Source organism: Hylaeus volcanicus, chromosome 8 (assembly GCF_026283585.1).
Source record: "Hylaeus volcanicus isolate JK05 chromosome 8, UHH_iyHylVolc1.0_haploid, whole genome shotgun sequence".
Lineage (NCBI taxonomy): Eukaryota > Metazoa > Arthropoda > Insecta > Hymenoptera > Colletidae > Hylaeus > Hylaeus volcanicus.
The window spans coordinates 9,712,989-9,735,689 of record NC_071983.1 but is presented as its reverse complement, the minus strand read 5'-3'; the positions used below and the strand labels follow the sequence as shown (position 1 = coordinate 9,735,689).

General features: G+C 38.8%; 2 protein-coding genes and 1 long non-coding RNA gene across 17 annotated transcripts; 1 reads left to right on the top strand and 2 right to left on the bottom strand.

Moving 5' to 3' along the window:
* Positions 1-304: 304 nt before the first annotated feature.
* Positions 305-18,843, top strand: LOC128880931 (phosphatidylinositol 3,4,5-trisphosphate 3-phosphatase and dual-specificity protein phosphatase PTEN). 14 transcript variants are annotated; one of them, XR_008457946.1, is made up of 11 exons: positions 595-1,043; positions 2,764-2,893; positions 2,972-3,167; positions 3,327-3,456; positions 3,532-3,810; positions 3,889-4,034; positions 4,111-4,274; positions 4,344-4,625; positions 4,757-4,943; positions 9,661-16,781; positions 17,001-18,843. XR_008457946.1 is itself a non-coding variant. In XM_054131508.1 (11 exons), exons 1-10 carry the CDS (start codon positions 997-999, stop codon positions 16,760-16,762), a joined length of 1,626 nt encoding a protein of 541 aa, XP_053987483.1. In that variant the 5' UTR covers positions 596-996; the 3' UTR covers positions 16,763-16,781; positions 17,001-18,843. The 14 variants fall into 14 exon arrangements, 12 of the variants coding, with proteins under 12 accessions (XP_053987478.1, XP_053987479.1, XP_053987487.1 ...); XR_008457945.1 differs by having other exon boundaries at positions 9,661-16,890; XM_054131508.1 differs by having other exon boundaries at positions 596-1,043; positions 16,698-16,781.
* LOC128880937 (uncharacterized) lies at positions 2,779-9,649 on the bottom strand. The gene is made up of 4 exons (XR_008457947.1): positions 8,192-9,649; positions 3,587-3,791; positions 3,098-3,362; positions 2,779-2,920 (listed from the first exon to the last, which is right to left on the bottom strand). It is a non-coding gene; the product is annotated as an uncharacterized LOC128880937 (long non-coding RNA).
* LOC128880934 (N6-adenosine-methyltransferase non-catalytic subunit) lies at positions 18,364-20,979 on the bottom strand. Of its 2 annotated transcripts, none has more exons than XM_054131520.1 (5): positions 20,639-20,979; positions 20,376-20,552; positions 19,776-20,093; positions 19,251-19,633; positions 18,364-19,165 (listed from the first exon to the last, which is right to left on the bottom strand). In XM_054131520.1, the coding sequence occupies exons 1-5, from the start codon at positions 20,693-20,695 to the stop codon at positions 18,928-18,930; spliced, it is 1,173 nt and encodes a 390-aa protein (XP_053987495.1). In that variant the 5' UTR covers positions 20,696-20,979; the 3' UTR covers positions 18,364-18,927. The 2 variants fall into 2 exon arrangements, with proteins under 2 accessions (XP_053987495.1, XP_053987496.1); XM_054131521.1 differs by lacking the exon at positions 20,639-20,979 and adding an exon at positions 20,170-20,308 and having other exon boundaries at positions 20,376-20,514.
* Positions 20,980-22,701: the final 1,722 nt, after the last annotated feature.

The following is a 22,701-nucleotide window of genomic DNA, read 5'->3' as shown; positions in this document are numbered from 1 at the left end:
TCGGCAAACTTCAGATTTATTCGAAGCCTAGGGTTTTGCCCATCACTACTCGTTAGATAGACCATAATTTAGAGTATTCCTCACCGATAATGAGTAATCTACGTAATCATAATGAGCGCTCATTTCCTAATTTTATCCGTTATGTATATTTCGACATATGTAGTTCCATTATGCTTATTGTTTATTGAATAGAGTAACGTATACATGAAATCTGACATGACAGTCTTCGATATTATGTACTTTTATAATTAGATAAGTTAAATTTTATGGTAGATAGATCGCAAAACGTATCGTCGTTGAGTAGTCTTTGAACTTTTATAAGATATCTAGTTTCGAAAGTACTCTTCCTAGAAATTTCGATTGGTCGATTTAGAGAGAAACAAGTCCTTCGACCAATGGATGAGTACAAAGGAAGAGATCATTAAAAATGTTTGATTACGCGAAAGAAGTTACATCGATTGCAGAATTCGCGAGGAAGGAAGCTTAATCCTTATGATTCGGCGCGAACAATTGGGTAAATGAAATGAAGAACGAATAATTATGGGGAAAAAGTAGACGCATGCGCAGGAAAAGTGATACTAACAGAGCGTCTAAGTTAGCAGCGGAAGTTTTCGGGAATGAAACTTCTAGGACGAAGCCTCCGCGAGCCTCTACTCTTTTCCTCCTGCTCCTTTTGAGCGGTAAGCTACGGCTTTAAAGTCGGTGGCACACCGTGAACAGACGAGAAGAGAGAAGAATATTTTCCCAGGAGCGGAGGTAAACGCGGCAACCTAAACGACGACAGAAAAAAAGAGGCGCAATCGAGCGCGGCACGAACGCGTCATTGTGAATGGCACTGCTAGTGACAAAGGTGGCTGCGAGAGACTTTCGATTTCATATCGGATGTAAACTGTGCTCGAAATGGATGTTACAAAGAGTACTTCCGTTCGCTAATTAAGCGTGACTCTTTGTCCATTTTTCCGTTCGGTTTCACTTTGTTGGCTACTCAACGAAGAAATGCGAGCAGACGCGAAAAGAAGAACGACGGCAGCGGCCGGATTCCGGTACGATCGACCGTAAAATTCTGCAATAGAGCATCGTGGCGTTCGTTCGCAGAGTGGACTGTTCTCTGCAACACCTGCGGTGCATGATCCTATATCCTATGCATTGTTGGTGAGTGTGCGTGTCGCGATATCCGTATAACGATATACCTATTATACGTACTACACTTTTATCTACTTTGTTAAACCGAAGGGAGCATCATAGAGATTGCTATTGTTCCTTCACGAGCGCATATGTGAATGTGTATGCGCGTTCGATGCATCTGTACGAATCGGGTATATACTCGAAAACCACTGTACCTTCGTGGTAGAACACGGATCAAAGCTCGTGCTAATACTTTGACACGATGACACGATGTGCTACCGAAACGTGATCCTACTGTGAATGGAGCTCTTTAAACGAGTTCACCTCTCGTCTCGAGTGATTAAAAGGATCTTGTTGATCGCAAGGAAGCTTGAAAAAACTGAACCTATGGATCTCCTGGGAAATCTTCCTCGATGTTAATATTATTTCTTAGAAATTCACCGTAACTGGGAGTGCCGATATATCACGGTTGAACATGCTCCGAAAGTACTGGGCTAAATATCACGTTATACGCGAGAAAAGATTGCTTCTTTACTTTTCAAAACTAGTATGATGTTTCGAACGATTTCTTTCAAGTCTCGATGATATCCTCCGTGAACGACATGTGAACTCTTGATTAAGGAGAGCGCGAATGGTGTATTAGTGAAACTGGCATGAAAATGTACCGTGGTGTTAAGTGGCCTTTGTGATATTGCGAACGGTGCTTAACCTAACTTTTCGTCGACGCTTCTACACGGCGTTTTCTTGCGAGTAATGTTCTTTCGATATCGAACTCGTAACCAAGTGAACACGAATCGCGTAAACTTTCGTTTGTTTCTTTTTCATTTTGTTCTCTTTCATCCAGCGAATGTGATTCTTTCGTACCGCTTTTATACATGTTGTTAACTTATCGTAGAACACGAGACTCCGTGTAATCGTAATTTTACAAAGCACTGAAGATGTTTTCTCTTTAATATTTCATTTTTAGTTTGCTGTTGTACGTTACAGATATCGATTTCACAGTATTAACGCGAACGTGTTTCCGTGTAATACGTTTAACGTTTACGTTCAAATCGATGTGTACGTTTATTTTCGTTTTTTTTCCTTCACCTTGATCGTGATATTCCTACCTCTTGCCAGTGTATGAGTATAACGTGTAACGAATTCTTTGATAGTTGTTATATAGATACGGGTCAAATGTATCAATGTACATACATGTGTAACATTAATTGCAATTAGTGACAGAGTACCCATCTTATTTTATTATTTTTCTTTAGCCATGATTTTGGGTACACTTGTTATCCGATTATCAATATATTTTGCATGAAAGACTGGTTCTAACAATGTGGTAAACGTGTTTCTTTACCTTGTGTTTCTGAAGCTTCCATGAAAATCTATAATTATCGATCATCGGACAGAAACTCTTACATTGTGTCCATCTGTGTATTGTGCCGTGCAGTGTGCTCATTCTTTATGAAGTTTCACATTTGTAAGAATCACATATTAATTGTTGAGTCGAACTGGTGATGGTCATGGTGATATTAATCCTAAATTATAATCGTGCGGTGAACTATCGGGAAAACAATTAAGAACTTGGTGAAATGGATAACAGAAGGCACACATGCTCTGGGAATTGATGGGTATATGCTTTTCCTGCAGGAGACCTACAGGCAGCAGGATAAACAAAATATCAGAGCATATCTCATCGGTAACACCCCTCCATGTTTGTCTGGAGGAGCGAAGACAACCGGAACTGGGCTCTTGTGAAGCCTCTGCTCGTAAGCCACAGGTAACTTGAATGATTTTGTTCCTGAAACTTCAGATGAAAGTTCGAGTAATTGGAAGTTAAATACCTTATTCTATTCAGGCTAAAAAGTTATTTGAAAAGCAGGAAGCAGAAGAAGCGGAGACTGAATTTTTTCGAGTCGAGGAAGATTTGAAACGCACTCAGCCGAGCATGGCTAACACCATTAGTAACATGAAGATGACTAACCGTATCAAGGGGTTAGTAAGCAAACGTCGCAAGCGTTTCACAGAAGATGGTTTTAATCTTGATCTCACATGTATCCTTTTTATTGTAATCGTCGATGCTTATATCCATTTTCTACTTTTCATCTTTTAAAACATTCCATATAATTTGTCCATTTATCGTTAATTTATCATCGACGCAGCTATATTATTTCGTTGGTATTGTTCCTTAATTGCACGTATATTATTAACAGATATAAGGGATAATTTAATAGCAATGGGTTTCCCAGCTGAAAAATTAGAAGGAGTATATAGGAATCACATAGACGATGTTGTTAAGCTATTGGAATCTAGACACAAAGACCATTATAAAATTTATAATCTGTAAGTTCCAAGCAATTTACGATCATTACACGCTACAAATAAACAAAGAAAATTTCAAACCATATCGTCTTTTAGATGTTCGGAAAGGTCGTACGATTTTAAGAAATTTAAGCAAAGAGTAGCTACTTACGCATTCGATGATCATAATCCACCGATGTTAGATCAGATCAAACCATTTTGCGAAGACGTGCATCAGTGGCTCTCCCAGCACCAAGAAAACATAGCCGTAGTTCATTGTAAAGCGGGCAAAGGTCGGACAGGCGTAATGGTTTGTTGTTACCTTCTTCACACAAAACAATTTCCCACTGCCACGGAAGCCCTTAATTATTACGGAACTAAAAGAACACATGATAGGTAATTCTAAGAAGTGTTCGCTACATTCGTTGTCGGACGAATTTACTCATAATTTTATCGATGATATTTCTCATTCAGGAAGGGGGTAACAATACCTTCTCAGAGGAGGTACGTGAATTATTATGCTACTCTTGTCCAAGAAGGATTGAATTATCAACCGGTCACACTGTTATTACGAAAAATACAATTAGACCCAGCACCTATTTTTCACGGAGGTCAAGGATGTAAGAATAATTAAATGTGAAACAAGCATTCAGATTAATATGCAGGATGATGTTATGTAATACATTTTTGTTTTAGATTTACATTGTGTAATATCTGAATCCAAAAAGAGGATATTTAGTTCGGATATAGTGGAAGTGCGAAAAGGAAACCACACTGTGAGCATCGTTCTGAAAAATAGCGTCGCGTTGACAGGAGATATACGAGTGGATTTCTTTAACAGACCAAAAATGAAGCGGAAGGTAATTATGTTTATTTTAATAAAAATCGTTGCGATATAACTGAAATCGATTTCTTTGTTCCACGCGTAGGAGAAATTGTTTCATTTTTGGTTCAATACATTCTTCGTGCGGGACTACTTAACGCCAGAATACGATAACGGAGAGTTACCAGTCGAACGTTCAGCAAGGGCATTGAGTTGCGATGGTACAACTATGGAATTACCAATGGTCGTGTCACAGATGAAGGCAAGAGCAGGATCGCTGGCTAGTCTTGGACCTATGCCACCTACTCTCGTTTTAAGTATAGATAAATGGGGCTTGGATGATGCGCATAAGGATAAACACCATAAAGCGTACAGTGCAGATTTTAAAGTGAGTACATTTTTTTCTTCCTCGAAATGAACGACAACTATCTTAATCATGAACTGGGATGACTCTTTGTCAAAGACTCATCATTTCAGTTGCGCCAGATATTTTAATTTGAGTTCGCTCGAATGTTGCAGGTTAGCTTATTTATGCACCAAGTGGGTGGTAGTATATCGCAAACCGTGCCAGCGACAGCGAACAGGGCGGGAGAAGGTATACAAATAGGAATGGGAGGACAAGAAACTCCCAGTGAATCCAGCGAAGCGGATAGCAGTGAATGCGACACAACCGGAGATACAACCGGAGATGAAGATGGGGAATCTGGTGAGTCCTGTGCATCTCTGGTGGTGAATCACCATCCCCTTACACATAGCAGTAGCCGTACACACGTTAGTACCCACCAAAGAGCTAGTCTCAGAGAAACTGCAAAGGGTTTGCTCTCGCGAGGGGATAAAAGTAGAAATAGTCATCGACAAAGCACTAGTAATGTGAAATGTTCTTCGGCACTCGTACGTTCAGCCACGTTAGATACATAGTATATTTACCTTTGTACTTAAAAAGTTGAGTTCTCTGAACTGGCATTCAAGCTTTACAGATTTATATAAAAAGTAAAACACTCCGAACTATTTAGCTTCTCTTTGTTATGCCAGCATGAAAACACTACTAAGCATTCGGTCAGTTTAGATGCATTAATGTTATTTTTATCATTTGAAAAGTAGATTTTTAGCGAGTTTTTAAAATTACGTTATAACGTCGAAGCTAGTTGAAAGATCTATTTCTGTTTAACAAAAGATTTTTACACTGACACGCTGTATATTAAATATGGCCATTAAATGTTCCGAATGAAAAACAATCGTAAGATAAGATGTTAAATGTTTCTTTAGTAGTGTATTTGCCACAAGTAATTTATTCTTTTTCAAAATATTAAGGTATTCGAGTACGCGGCTAGTTATGATTTTAAACTGGTTACGATTGTATTCGGTATTTATTAGCAATTATCGAGAACTGTACCTATTCTTCGACCCTTCTTTACGTTCTATCTTTCATTCAACTTTCCAACTATTTTGCTTTGTTGACTGTTAACTATTATTGCCCGGAATAGTTGAATTTAATATTAGATAAGAAAAATCGTAGCGTTCGAAATCGAGGTATATCGTCATTCAGCGTTAACGCAATTTTATAATAAACAACGTACCATAGTACGGACCTTAGTATTTGTTTTGAAATTGTATGACAGAGCCAATTTGTAGAGTGAACTTTGACAAACGTAATAGCTACGGGGACAAATGACGCGATAATTTGTACTTGTATCGATTTCACCGTTTGTGTTTGTGTTAATTGTGAAGAGAGTTGAGACGTACGAGTTAAGTATGTCCCGATTGCCTTACTCTTTGTGATCGTTAACTATTTGGAAGTAGCAAAGCTAACTCGCGTAGATTTGTGTGCGAACGTACGATTGTGGTCGAAGCTTGTAAGATAATGTTTACCTGTACAGAAAATTTCATTCTTTCGATTTTGTAACGAAAATATGTTAAACACGAACAGGCTGTGCAATTTTTCTAAACTCTTGTTTCTTGATGTCTCGGTAAATGCGATTCTCGCATCGGCGTCAAGTTATATTCTATTTCAAATAGACTATCGTATACTGTAGAATAAAGTATCGCGACGAGAAAGTAGCATCCATTCATGGGAAATTCGAAAAATAACCGACTCGGTTTACGTTGGATTAAGAAAATGTTCACGTTGTACCGGCAGCGCGTAATTTTAGAATCATAAATTATTCGCTTCCGTTCTGTTTCTTTTTCTCTGATTTTGCAAAAGTAATTCCTGGTACTCGCGGTAAAAGTAGCATAAAATTTCCATCGAATGTACACGATGATACGTACACCGAGCGATACCGTTAAAATTCCGTTTTAAAGAAGCGGTCTTAAAACTGACATTTTGCGGGTGTTCGATCGATGTATGTAACCGTTACACTTTTGTTTCTTTTCATTTGGCATTGGAAATCGATTCAGAAATTCGTTCATTTATCGCAGCAGCTATTCGTGATTTCTCGAAACAGGCTTTCTAATAACTTAACGAAAATAAAACTGAGGCATAGATCGCGAAAGAAGGAAACAAAATATGCGAAATAATGCTTCTCGAGCAGACGATTAGCAATCTTAACTTTGTTGTGAACATTGTTACGACGCGAGTATATATACTGGTAAATAATCGCAACCTGACGATAAGTAAATTAGGGTACGAGGTCGTTATTGTTTAAAACACGACAAATGCTTTCACATAAATCCGCTCCTTTTGCGAGTGGTTATTCGTTCTCTCTCGTATGGTATTGCCTCTTTGTCGATCAATTTGTTCACACCGAAGGTACAACGATTACGCATCAATGCGTAAAGATAAAGATTAGTGTTCTTTTTTTTTTTTTTTCTGTAGAGTAACTTTTAATGACGACGACGACATTCTCGCTTTATTTCCGTTAGAGTTTTAAAGCAAAGACACGACCAGAAATTACTTTATACTCGTAAAAAAGAAAAACTTTAATTTATCCTTCCACGTGTAATCTGCTCGTTCGAACGTGTGATAATTTGCAATTTTTATAAGAATAAAGCGGAAGGATCACGAACGTTTTTCATAGAAATCGTGTGATTATTGTTAATGTTGTAATTACGTTGGCGGATGAAAGGCGTGACAGAGGTATGAATTTCCAAACGATAAAGAACTTTTATTACGATCGATTAGTGGATACATCTCTGAAGCCTTTTAATACAGCGTTACAATTTCGTACGTACTAGATTTGTAAATATTATAGTTAGTATTGAAGTAATTGGGCAATTTACGAAAACACAGGGGCTAGATGTTCAGATACTCGTTGAAAATTGTATCGTTTTATCGATTGGTTTATTTCTTAGATCTTTTACCGTCTTAGATTGTAGTACTTGAATAAGCGTAATAGTACTCTTTGATTTGAACGTGTAGTGCATGAGTAAGGAAATTTTGTATAGGATTCTGACAATTCGTTGTACACGTTAATGACATTTTCGACACGATCTACTCTTTCGTCATACTGTTTTAGGCATACCGAAAACGAATATCAAAGCCCCTAAACGTTTTAATTTTACTCTGATTTCTCGTATCGTTGCATGTTAATAGTTAATAATCGTAGTTTTCAGACCTTTTGTAACGTCTGAAATATGTGAAATTGATACACACAGCATCCCTATTATGTATTGTGTAACGATTATTTTGTGATACTATTATACTTATGATTATTAATTGTATCGTTGTTATATCCTTATTCTTATTAATTAATTATTCTTATTAATTATTATGACTATCATTATTATTATTATTATTATTATTATTATTATTATTACTATTACTATTGTCGCTAATAAAGTGTTAGCGGTTTTTAAACATAGTCTTATCTTATAAATATTCCTGTAACAAATATCTTTAAGGATGATATACACACAGGCACACATACACATACATTCACACGAGCGCATACACACATATATATATATATGCAATACAATAACAAAGTTGTACAATTTGCAATATCTTCTACTTACGTCTTCCGATTCTCTGTAAAACGTATACTTCGATTTCCGACTATCGTCGTTGAACCACTTTGGATTTCTTTTTAGCATTCACTCGCCAGTTTCCTTGAACCTTACTTGCATCTACAAACTTCTCTCCTTTTCCATCGCTTATTGGCAAGGAAGCTCGCACATAGTTTGTAACGTCTTCTTAAATGTAGTTTCCGACTTCCGGTGATTGAGAGCATGGTCGACCAGCGAAGCATTCGAATCCTCAGATATCATTGAAATTTTCAATGCGTCTGAGTAGTTAGCATTTTCTCCTTCTAATTACAAAGATGTAGTTGTACATATAACAGAATTGCGGTGACCTTGATAGCTTTAATGTTAACCACAGGCTTTCAGTCCAATCGATGACTCGAATGCAGCGCAGTTGTCCCATCGTTGGATCGAATGCCGATCGAACGACTTTAGTCGCTTTATACGCTTCGTAGAAGCTGCCACCCCGCACGACTATTTTCTTCCACAGTTTGAGTCAGCTTCGTGTAGAGTTGCCAACACGAGTACGAATAGAGGATATTATGAACCTCCACCTGTGTTACTTGCACCATACTTCTTCCGTATATATTTGAAAATCAATTTCAATGAAAATTCTTATTGTATTATCTTCAACATTGTATTCGCTCACATTTGTATCAATCAATTTTTATGCTAAGACGACTACAATCCAGGTAGTCGAATCGCTTGCATCACAGATTGAATTTTTATTTATATACACCATCAAGATTTCATTGATTATAATTGATTTTGTAAACCCTCTGTAATTTCACGTGACTCTGTCGTCACATTTCTATCATGTACACCTTTGATTCTATCATCAATATATAACTGTTGATTGGTGGTTGTAACACAATGGAATATAAAAAAAAACTCCCTCTACCAGAGTGAGTATAGACGAACAAATATATAGATGACTCTTAAATGTATCAGCAACAAAGTCCAAACACAAATGGCTCGAAAAGTGGTATCAGTTTTTTCTGAAAGAGTTGGCAACCCCACACCGTTTCGAGTATCCTTCGTTCTTCTCGACGTACCGTGGATTGCACTATTTGGATGTAGTTTAATCGGTGCATCAGCTTTGTATTTTCTTTCGCATGCGCAAGTGTAAAATCAGCGTTGAACGTACTCGAACTGTACACGGTGGGGGTACGAGTGTTCGAGCAGTCCATTTTCCGCGTTTATCACTGCCCAAAACGGGTGATAAAGCGTGAAGATTTCGAGCCGAACGAGTTGCGAGATAAAGAGAACGACAGAGAATCGAACGATTTTGATGTTATATTTGCATGAAAACGGCTAGCAAGGAGGTACGACGAAGTGAGACGTTTGTACGAATGAGAACTTCACTTTGCCCTCCACCGCATAGATATTATAGTAATCGAGATATAAAACAAGCTATATGCGATAACTGACCAATTGTGTCTGTGTGTCTGTTCACCCCCTAGTGGACATGGACCAGCGTGTCGGCCGGTACCGCCTTCTCTCGAACGGAGGAACGATAGACGTTTTGTGAGTTCATCGTCGATCATCCTGATACACCTTTCGACTGCGGTGTCGACCGTATAGTCTTTATCGTTAAGTCGTTCGGACTTTACGTTCGATACGACGATACATAGAATGTTGTTAAATGGCGTGTAATAGACCCGACGAGCCAAAGAAACGATGCTCCGTAATCAACGAAAGTAGAATACAACTCCCCGACTTGACGAATCGTCACCAAATCATTCCCTTTCTCCAAAGATGTACTTGGTGGAAGAAATGTAGCGAGGTCGCGAAAACTACCGCAAACAAGGACTAGCAAAAGTATCGAAGCACAAACTGTAGCGATGGGAAATAAGAACGACAACTCGAGAGCGACCCCCTGTAGCCAACAGCAAGAATATCGTTTAAGGGTGTATGTAGTCCGCCTTCAGAAATTCTATAAAATGAAAATTATTTGTAAATTTGCCTCGATACTGTGGAACGTCGTTGATAGACATTTTATCGAATCACGCTAATTTTTGCATATGAATATTTTGCGTATGCAATAGTTAAAGATACAAATTGTTCGAGCTATCATTGTAACAAAAAACTACCCCTACGGTGATTTTTATTTAACTGTGTTACTTCTAGATATTTTAAGTACTTTTACAAGGGCATATTTGTAAGACCTATACGAAAATGCAAGGAACGAATTTTTCCAAAAAGCTGGACTGGAACACCCCTTCTGTTACTATATTTGTTCCGCCAATTGTACATCGTTTGCGTCACGAACTTCCGTTTGAACCAGAGCTTCTTCTTAAAACAATTGTCACCCATCACACGTATTTCTCTCAACATTTTTCACTCCTCGCTCCCTCTACTCTGCTGAATAGCTCTCTTCCTTCCCTTCTTCTTCGTTTTTTCCCTCAGCGGGCAAATTTCTGCTTCGTCGCACATATATGTACCGTATTGGTTTCGGAGCATGCCAAAACCATTTATCTGTTACGCGGCGATTCACCCGGACGACTCTTACGTCGATCATTCGATTCCAAAAAACATTTGACGTTCGTGTTTTTTTTTCCCCTTTCTTAAATTTCAAAGTTCAAAGGTCGCATCGTCCCCAAGAATCATCGTTACATAGGTAGTCATCCGGGTACGTCGCGTCTTCGAATTTTATTAGAATTCATGTATATATACACACACACACACACACACACACGTATGGATATAAATATAAATGGAAGCTTTTCAAGAGCGAACGAAAATTTTTATATTCACGACCGACGAGCTCGTAAATTCTTGGAACGCGGTGAATTCGATATGAAAAACGATCGACAGAGATGAGCAGAATTTTTGGTTAGAAAAACCTTGACAAGTTTTGAGTATTAAATAAAAGTCGAAGAACTGTTTCGAATAGAAACTTGTTTAACCGTTTGTGTCCCAAGCAGCGCGATCGCGCTGTTGAGATTTTATGTCGAGAAAACCCACTACTCGTTCAGTGAATGACGATTCTTCGACAGTGTTTTTTCAATACCCTCTGGGACTCAAACGGTTAATAAAAGGAACGTGCTACGCGCCACTGTTCTCCAAATTAGGAGTTGCAGAAAAAATGTAGTGGTAGATTTATAATCAACCATCGTGATTTAATAATTACAGGAATACCATTTTAAAAAAGCGCTTATTTTAGAAATACGTTCTGTCTGTTTATTCGCTGAAAAATTGTATCCATTTTTGGCTCTCAGGTGTTCATCGATTTTCAAAAGGAAAGATGGGGATATCGAAATCACCAAAGAGAAATTACAAGCTCATCGTTTTAACGATAACGTGTATAGCACGCTCTATGTAACGCTTGTCCTATATTTTGCCGATGGATCGAAGACGATCGATGGTTATTCCCGCGACGTTAAAGTTTAGCCGTGTTTAACGCGAACGCAGAACATTAACCGGTGTCTCTCGACGAGCAATTGCGTTTGGCTGTAGGGTGACGAAAAAACTATGTTTGTATAGATTATCGATCCAGATGGAAATAACGCTGTGTAAAAAGAAGCAAGACTATTTTCGTAACATTAATAAATTGTAAGTCAATAACGACGACGACGATAACAACAAGAACAAGAACAACAATAATAATATTAATGAACAGTAACGATAATGATAGCGATAACGATATTGGTAATGATAATGATAATGGTAATGATAATGGTAAATACCTAGAAGGAGGAATGGAGTTAACGCCACTTTTCGTTCATCGCACTTTTGCGTTAGAAATTTGCTTCCTCCGTTAAAAAAAAAAATAAAAACGGTCGGATCGATCGGAACGATTCGCTAACGCTGTAAATAAATATTTAGAGTTTAGAGGAACGAATCGATTCGGCGGGACTCGCTCCTTTTATTCGCCATTCTCGAAATTGCGCACTTCGAGTATCACGGTTCGACTCGTCGAAAGATAAAGAACTTTTGATTCGTTATTCGTTCGATATAAAACTGCAATCTGAATCGTAAAATTATATCTCGCGTCCGAGGAACAGAATCGCGATAACTATTCTGTAAAATGAACTTGTCGAGTCTCGAGTAGATCTTTCTTGTTAAAATACAATTTCTTAAACTTTTTCCAAGGAAGTCTTACAATAGAATTGAATATTAGCAGAGTACTCATAAGAAACGTCAATTTTTTATTGAAGCAGTCTTCTTATTAAGAATTTATCGAATTGAATTCTGCATCTTTTTCATGATGTCTTTATTATGGAATTATTAATGGACTAGTGATGTTTTTCCATTGAAAATGAGTCGAAACAGGACCACATTCGATATTATAACTCGTCATTTAGACAAATGTATCATTTAAAATAGTCCGAATGAGGTCGTACTTAGGATTATTTAAATCGAAGAAACCTCACCAGTCCTGTCGACGATGTTTTGCACCGCTACTTTAGCCAGAATATGCTTCCAGAAAGTTTTTAAAAATGTCGATGTTTTTGACTCCGAAAAAAAAATAAAATACTTTCTTAATACTCGGATGAAAAGTCGATCGGAGGATACAAAAGAGTTTCGAGAGTGCGAAGAAGAATCGTTTCCGACGCCGTCCTTCCTGACGTACCCACGTACTTCGCGACACGACAGCCTCACTAACTCGTTCACGTTTCTTCATCCTTCGCGATCGTTTGCAATCTTCCCTTCGTCTTATAGCACGCGTTGACAACCGGAGAGGGTTAAGATTCTTATCTGAATAAAAATTTGAACAAACGACCTCTTCTTGTCGAATAAAAGTTCAGTTCGAAGTTTGCATTTTTCGAACGCTTTATTCTATAATTTAAATCATAAATGTTACGTTCTAAATGACCATTCTACATTCACATTATAGAATGAAACTGTTCAGTCGAATAAATGTCACGAATAAATCCGTATAGGTTGGTCTTGTTCATTAACCGTTATTCGGATAAGATTACGCCCATCTTCGCTGACAACGCGTTCCATTTAGCGAAGTAAACGTTAGAAGAAAACTACAAGAGCGTGCGATGTTCCTAGAGAAAGCGGAAACGAGAGTATGAAAAGAATGCTTGTCGAGCCTGATCCAAGCAAGTACATGTAACGTGCAGTGGCAAGCATATAATGCGACCAGTATTTTTTACGATATAAGTGAAATTATTTTTAATTCATAACTTTAGGATACTTGGAATATTTTATAATCTTTGAATTGTCGTTAGGAGCGTTAGGAGACATTTGCTCGCATAACGTTAAACTGAAAATAAGCGGTATAGACTTCAGACGAGCGAATGAATAGGAACCCAATATTAATATATTATATTAATTTGTATTCATAGCTGGAGGTATCCCTTTAACAATTTCTATTTTTAAAATACGCGACATATATAATAAAAATGAGGAATACATAAAGTACTTACTTAAATATACCTTTAAAATATAGGAGGAAGTAGCGTTCCTATTTAAATGCTCGAAATTAACTACTTGTAATTAATGAAACAAAAAATGACAGCAATATTACCCATGGCTTCCTCGTTGTAACGACGTCTGTATAAAACTGACTAATCGAAAGAGAGGTTCGACTTTCTTTTGCTTCGTAGAACATAGTTCCGATTAGGAAGGAGTGTTCTTATCTGTATGCTCGCCACTGTGTGTGCGTAAAAGCAAAGGCGCTTATCGTTAACCGAAAAGTCGCACGTCTCGATGGAGAACGAACCAGGAAAACCGTTTTTACTTGAAACGTTTCGAGACGATAGGAACGACGAAGAAACGGGATGGTTGGATCGTGCCGCTTCGGAACACGGGACGTTCGAGTTCCTTCGATTTTCGCGACCGTTGTACAGTAATCGAGACATCATTCCTTCGCGAGTACATCTGTAGTTAGAGTAAGTTCAACTAGCAAGGAACGTCACACGATCGTAACATACCGATTTTTATGAAACTTTCCGCACAGAGCATCGGAATGTTAACACTAAAGTGTCTGGTAGGCTCACTTGATCTGTGCGTTACAGACTTCTTTTAAAAGACTCTTAATTATTAAGAATTCTTGACGATTATTGAGATAGAGAATTAATTACATTGATAAATTTATTTGCTCTTTTCCTCTTAAAGATATAGCAATATGTACTAGAATAGATATGCATTGATCTTTGGCACACTTTTAGTGTTAAACAAGTTTTTCTTCTATATCTGCTGATCCTCAAGGGTTGAAAATTACGAAAAGGATTCTACAAAGGGATTTATAAGGAATTATTGCCTCTATGACTACGAAACTTTGTTACAGACAAAGTGGATATAATTAACTACATTTTTCAAAAAGATTGACTTAACTCACTTCTATAACGATCTCGCTTCACCCAACGAGTTTGAAGCTACTTTTTATCTCATGAGTATCAGCAGACAGACAGTAGGCGTCTAATGTTTGGCAGTGTCCTATCTGCGCGTAAAGTTTCATCGAAATGGTCGTGTTACACTCGAGCCAGGTTCCTTGCAAGGAATAGAGCGAAAGCTTATTTTTTGTAACGAAGTGTATCGATAACCTTGCCGAGACGAGTAGAAATCGATTGTGAGTCGTAGTCGTCCGAAGCCGATCGCTTCCCGACAGACGACACGCTCGGGTGCGTCGATCGTTTGCGTGTAAATTGTTGTTTGTATTTCTAATAGTCGCAAATCGCGCGAAAAGCGACACTGTCCTTTCGTTTCGCTGGTTTAAGGTAGCACGTTCAATTCTCCCGCCCGATTTCACCATCCCGAGCGGATCCTTCGAGGGTTGAATGAAAAAGCTTCCGAGTTTTTAATTTCTGCAAAATTGAAGATATTTTTGACCTAATCGCATCGTCTTAAACCTAACTCAGAACGCGAAGGTTACTTTTTAAGAAATTTATCCTCTGCCGGGAGGCAACTATGCAACAAATTAAAGGCAAATGAGATTGTAAGTCTCGAGCACTGATTTTGTTTTTCGTTCGTTGAAATACTGAAGTTTTTTGTGGATAAAAATTAAGGGCATTTTTCATTCGACTCTTGCTATTTAGGTAAAAGGGTGATCCCGAAAGCGAGAGCGAATGGAGAAGCTCGACGAACGGGTATTGTTCGCTCTGGCGACTATTTCATATGTACCTCACCGCTCGCAGACGTAACGTACTATCGTAAGATTATGGATTTAAGTAGAATTAGTTTACGCTACGGTAAATACGTTAGTGTGCAGTTTACGTAAAGATGTCGATAGTGTGTCGAGAGGAACGCATTCCCATAAGTTTCGAATTAATGATTCCGATATCGCGCGTGCCGCTGTTCCTGCGTTCGATTTTTCTTCCTTTCGTCGTCGAAACGAGGTATAATTGAGACAGTGAGATAAAAGGAGCGGTCGCGGAAAGGTAACAGACTTGGGCACATTCGATATAACGTTACTTGAAATATTACTTCGGATAACAGGCCATCTTCTTTCGCCACTGTATTACTTCCTTAGAAACGCTATTGTATTCGAAATAACAACACACTTTCGAAAGCAACTCTACAACTACAAATCTCTGCGTGTTATTAAAACGACGACGAAAGAAAGAAGTTCCTAATCATTTCATACTCGCAAATGATAAATGATATTGTAATTCCTGCTGTTTCAAAATTTATTTCAAGTAACGTGTAACTTCCATCGAATGAAGTAATATTTACTTCGAACGATGAAGTTACTTTGTAAAACGTCGCAAGAAACAGAAGACTGAAATAATCGTTTCGAAAAGAAATGTTGCCAAGTCTGCGAGGAAAGAATGGGGTTTCGGGATAGAAACATCGAGTAAAATGACGCGATCACGTCGGGTAACGAAAATCGTATTGTCCCCGAACGGATTGGTAAATTTACCTCTCTCGGACTATTTTTCTCAGTCGCAACTGTAGATCACCGAATTAACGTCAATTCACTAACGGTCGTTCGGATACCTCATTTTTTTTTACCAGCTAAAAAAAGAACGTAAACAAAAGGTAAACCTAACTAAATACGTTGTTTACCCACCTAACGCCAACAATATTGCGTACGTTATGCGCGATATTGTTTTCACGCGTGACGCGTACACGCTTCTCGAGCATATTTTTTCTCGTACGGAACCCACGAATACCGTTTTATAAGTGACACCTTTTAAGATTAACTTTTATATGATTCATGCGGAATGTTCAAAAAAAAAGAAAAAAGAAAAAAGAAAAAAAGAAAAAAAAATATAAATAAGATGCATTATTTTCTCTGTGATACTGTATGCGAGCAAACTTGTCCAAGTTTCATCCCCTCCAATTTAACATCGGGTTTCCTGTTTGAACATACATATAAAAAGGTGTAATAAACCCGCGGAATCACCCTAACTCAATTTTTCTAACGAATCGTACTCGTGATCTCTTGAACGTCGAGCAAAATCGGAGGGCGCAAGTGAACGGCTATATCGCGTTATTTTCTTCTGTTTGTGTTGTCTTTATTCATTTATTAATTTTTTTTTTTTTTTTAAATTTCGTGTTCGACTTAACGGTGCTTTTTGTTTGTTCTCGTGGAACACGCTAGGTAAACGACTGCTTAGGGTACGAAACAAGGGAAGGCGAGAACGTAGTCGATCGCAGCGGGAGTAATGTAAATTTCGTACCGCAGGTATGCAACCCCCTTCCATCGATCGCAAGTAAAAAGAGACGCGCATCACGACCTCCGCGAGAATCGTTAATGGTATATCGCGGTCGTCGATAACGGTAACGCATATAATGTAAATATCGACGCCGGTATTTTTTGTTTCGCGATCATTTGCATTTCCCTTTCCAATATCTCTATGTGCGGCTGAAATTTTCACGAGACTGACGCTGACTCTGCTTACAGGGGAGTCGACGTATTTGTGACTTTGCGAACTAGTCTGATCCAGGCGGGGACCGATCCGAGCTAAACTCCTCTCAGAAACAGTTCACCTGACCGCAACGGATCGTCGTCTCGTTACGAGCGTACCGATCGTTCGATTACCAACGAATTCTGCCTGCGTCTCTGCCAGTTCATCGCTACGCACGCATATACTTCCGCATTCCCCTTCTTAAATGCCGGTAGAATTTTGTTATGCCTTTTGCGTTTCATTTCTCGTTTCTTCTTCTTCTTAATTATCGTTAATCGTTTGTAAGATGTCTCTCCTCGTTGGCACCACGGGCGTATCTTCGATAAAAACGCGATCGCTTCCGGCTTATCGCTGCGCAGAAACTCCATACGAGTGGAACGAAAAAAGACGGACGCCGTATTTTAACGTCGACTCGATAGAACCTCTGTTTACGCTTTTGACGATCAATGTACCATACATTGTTGATTAGTTTTAAAGTTGCCCCGAGACGATACGCATGATCACGCGTCGTTTCGTTTTTATACCGAAAACAATCGTCCCGTATGACGAAAAATATTTTCCCGCGGTCCCCACACTGACCGTACGTCGTTCGCATGACATTTTTTTATTCGCACCGACTTAACGTTAACTTTACTTGTAGGCTCGTCGAACATTTTCTCTCATTCTTTTTCTTTCTTTTTATTTTATGTAAGAAAATAACGTTTTATTTGTATCTCAGCCAACGATTTCCACGGTTTCTTCTCAGTTCAGCGTGCAGCGAATCGAATCGAGAAACTTAATTTTCGCCTCTTTACGAATATTAACGAAGCGACAGCGGTCGCACTTACGTTACCATTAGTTGTTGCTCGATACAATTCCGCGAACGTTTGTCACATTTCTTTTTTTGCGAATTCATTGTCATCGAGCGCGAAAGGTATCTTCGCCGCGTTACGCGGCAAAGTTCTAGATCTGAAGCAACGAGGAAGATAAAAAAAGATCCATTTATCGAGCGTATTCTCCATAACCGGAAGCTTTACTGGGACCAATAAATTTGTTTGTAAGTTTTCGCGTGTCAACGGATACAAATTATAAATGTAGTTAATTACTGTAAGATCTATTTATGGAAATTTCAATTTTCTCAGCGTGCAAAGTACAAAGTAACACGACCGGATCTCAAGCATTTCCAAGTAATTGCGTTTGCTTTTTAAGAAATTGCGTATACTTAAGATGTTTTGTATAATCGTTGTTAAGCAATTAGTTAGGAAATTTTTTTTAGAACTGTTCGACAAATCTCGTTGTTTTTCCGTCGATGTCTTTAATGCATCGATGCATGGGGAAGACAATCGAAATGCAACGCGCATCAGGTTACACGCTATCTCAGACATTGCATTTTATTAAAAAAATCTTTTTTTGTTCGATTCGACTGATCTATATCAAACACATTCGCGCGGTTTGCGTTACAAAATCTTACAGGACACGGGGTCGTATGAAATTTGTCTCGAATGCGACCCGAGATATGTACATACAAGAATGTAAATTTTTATAAATCTTACGATAAGAGTACAGAACAGGATTAAATTCTTTTTCTTTCATTTTATACACATTAGACAGAGTGATCGCGAGTATTCGACAAGGAAAGAATCAATTGAGTTTTGTATCTAGCTTATTTTCAATGCTGCTTGCTTCTCAACGTCGTAACAGTTTATACGAAATCGATGCGCCTTGATCGAAATGAAATTATAAACGAGATAATAATTTGGAGTATACGGTAGCGCGGTATCCTCGAACGAGGTATTACAGTTTGTAAAGTAAGAAATATCGTACAATACAAGAGAAGTACAAGTTCTTTCTACGATGCAATTTGCAACGGCACAAATTTCTTTTCACCTTTTTCGTTCTCCCAATTCGCGTTCCGCGCGAGTTAAAAGCGTACAAGAATCCGTTTTACCTTCCCCTGCCTCGTCCACGATTAAACCCACCCCTGCCACGACCGGTAACCTTTCCTTTGGGTGGCGGAGACTTCGGTCTGAGAGCCTCTATGCGCTCAGTGCACCCGGTCGTGATTTGACCGTTTGCAAAGTAACTGGTGTAAAGATCCGCGTTAAAGTTCGTGTTCGTCAATTCGGGTCCAACGGTGAGCCATCCTGGCCGAATCGTACTGTCTCGACCGAACAAGTGCAACCTGCAAAAACAATCGAATCAATTAGACGGGAATGAAGTGTGTGGTTTTTATATTTCGGTTACTTTCATTTACACGTTGCTCTCACCGTCGTCTGCCAAGACAAAAATGCTCGATTATGTGAAATATTTCTACGGGCTTTTCTATAGAACCATACTCTGGTTCCTCCGATATAATTAGGTCGATATCCACGTTAGCGTGGATAAAATCACCGTCCGTGGATCGCCTCACGGTCCCTTTGATTCCCATCAAACAATGTTCCTTGGTTCTTTGGAGGACTGCTTTGCTATCCAAATTTTTACTGTGGCCCGGATTGTTAATGTTGGTGCGAATCCAACAAATGTCCTCGCATCGTCTGAAGCCCCATTTGCGAAGACAAAAACGTCCCATGTCCAGTCCGTCGCTGCTGCCGCACCACAAGAACACAAAACTTCGATTCGCAGCCACTTCGCCGATGTCCAATTCCATTATCTGTAAAGGTAACTTTACTTTTATTTTATCGATACTTAAAGGCTATAAGAAGATAAGCTTCAAAGGAAGAAAGGAGTGTCGAGAGGATCAAGGGAGTTTGACATCATCTGTTTTAGCTTTATTCGCGTTACATTTTATTCACCTGATCCCAATTCCAAAGCTGAACGTTCGTGGCGCCGCACGTGCGTTGATACTCCTCCAATGGAGGCTCGATGAGTATCACGTCGAATTTGCAGTTGAGTTCCTTTAAATTGTATGTAAGCAAATCCGTTTTTAGATACATAGGTGGTGTAGCGGTTTCCGCTATCAAGTCGTCTTTCAGCTTGATAAGTTCCCGCAACTTCGGGTATTCCTCGAATCTGTCGGCCAGACCTACGTCTCTGATAAAATTTTGCGGCCGCTGACCCGTGTCGATGAAATGCTGACAGTAATCATTGTGTGGATTCGACGACTGTGTTCCCTTTGACAATTCAACACGAGTAAAGTTATTTTTGTTTCCATCTATATATTCTTTACAGAGCATTGTGTTCGCATACCATAAAATGAAGCATATTAGCACCAATCCTAATATGAATTGATTATGGTTTTACATGATGCTGGTCATTGCATTACTGTTTCCACAGAAGAGAAACTATGTTTTGACCTGTTTATTTCTTCCGTTCAAATTATACGTACCTACGAAGAAAAAGATTTATCTTTTTCAAGTTATGATGTAAGGTAAGGTAAGTACATTATACGGTACCTTCAAAAACGTTGAGGAATCCTTGTAAACGATTTCGTCCGCTGTGGTCGCATCGCTCTTCAAATCCTTCACCCCATTTTCCGACTTTTCGGGTACCGATTTTACTTTCTTCTTTTGGGCGTCATCGATATCCGTTCCCAAAATCTGTCGCAGCTCGTCCACGCTCGAAACGCCTAGCTAAAAGGAAAATCACAGTATTTGGTACACGATGTTTGCAGAATCATAACCTCAAAGATACGATACGTGAAACAATTTCGTCTCACCGTTTGCGCTAGAAGTTTCTTGCGTTTTTGAGACCGTTCTCGAAGCGTTTGTAGCATTTTTCGTTGATTGCCAGAAACTATTGAATCTAAATATATAAGTTTAACCTATTTATTCATCGCTGCTCGTTGTTTTGCGCGTAGCATAACCACTGGCGATGCAATGCAGTCGAGGGCTAAAGGAAATGTACACATTCAAGAAGATACGATTTTATCTTGTATCATTTATACAATTATAGAAGTTCATGTCAGAGTTTTGTATTAGATCTTAATTGACAGACGCTATCAATTATAATCTTTCACAATGAAAACATACACTGACATGTCATTGTACAATCGAGCGACCTCTTTAATTACGCTGTAGACGAATTATCAAATTGAATGGATTGTCAATAGAACTTTGAATTCATAGTTTTAATCCTTTGTGGTCCCTTGTCGTGTCAAGGTTCGATAAAAAAAGTAAGGAAATTAGAAAGTTTGAATCACAAAGGATTAATTACTAAAGTCAGTACACGTATTCGTTGCATGATTAGAATGAAAGACAAATGAATATTCTACATTTTTTCGTGAACATAGTGTTCCAATATTTTTTTAATACTGACACTTTTGTGTCGCATTAAATGGGATAAAAATGTAAAAACATTAGAACAAATCTCATCTATTTATTAATTATATTATCTACGAAGACGATTTCATAAGGAATCGGTATCGCCATCTAGCGTTTAATAGCCGAACTAATCCTTTAAAAAAAACTGTCCTTGTGGCGCCATCTAGCCGTTGAAAAAGAAACTATTCAGCGACAAGCTTGGGCGTTTTCCCGGTGGTGCGCTGTACGGAGGTCGGAATTTTAGTTCGTCCTTTTCACCGCTAGATGGCGATACCAGACCTTGCCCCGTAAATTGAGCGCGGAGATTTATAATGCATTCAAATTTGAATTTAATTATATAATCAGTAATTACAGTATCTTCCAGCGGAGAGAGAAAGAGGGAGAGAGAGGAGCGATTCGGCAACGGGCCGACGTCGAATTCAAAGAGAGCCGTTGAGCCTAAACGAATTAAATTTCTTATGTGTCGCTAAACACTTATTATGTACTTGATAAACCGCGAGAAACTGCGAGAAACTTTCGTTGTTCGAACACACATTTAATACCAATATTAGACAGTACGCATATCGTTCAGGCTCCAACAGTCACCTATAACTGACGATACAATTGCGTTCCTATTTGAAATATTAATTAGCTTAAATCTTCTAAAGAAAAGAAAATGTTTGCGCTGATTTGTATTTGGTTGCCGGGTTATTCGGGACAGGGAGACGCAAGAAGGAGCGATCGAAAGCGAAAGTTAACGAGGGGCGAGAAAGAAAAGAGCGCGACGTGAAAGCGCGGAACATGTGAAATAAAATAAGCAAGATAAGGCGGTCTCTGTGCATAGACGCGAAGAGGCAGAGGCGGATACGGGCACGGGTGAGAGCACTACGAAGCAGTATTTCGCGTTTCTTGGGACTTCCCTCAGTTGGCTTTCAAATCGACGCGTGGTCGGTGATCCTCGCCGCAAACGTCAATCTTAAACAGCCGCAAACTGCGAATTAAAACGGCGTGATTCCGTCGATGGGGACACGAGTCCGTCGCGATACGCGTCTATTCGTGGTTACCTCGTATGCGAAACGAGCCTAAGTCGAACTGGAAATCTGTCAAACGGGACACGTGATGTTAGACCGCAGGAATAAAATGTAAGGCGTGAAATGAATCGTAGGGAACCAGTTACGATTAACGTTTCCACCTTGGCGAGAGGTAGGGATGAGACTAGCCGAGCACATCTATCTTCTAATCTTCTGAATCTTCTGAATCTTCTCCTCTTCTGAGGAGATCCTCAGAGTACTTGTAAATCGAGATCATGGCTTTTTGTACATGAAGAACAAACATAATGCGTGTAACCTAGGCACGGGATGACGAATCTTATCGTGATCGAGTGTCTGAAAGTAATTTTAAAGAATAAGCAATGTGTACTACATGAAAATTTATTGCATTTAAATTCTTTTCTGTATTTAATTGTACAGAGACAGAGACA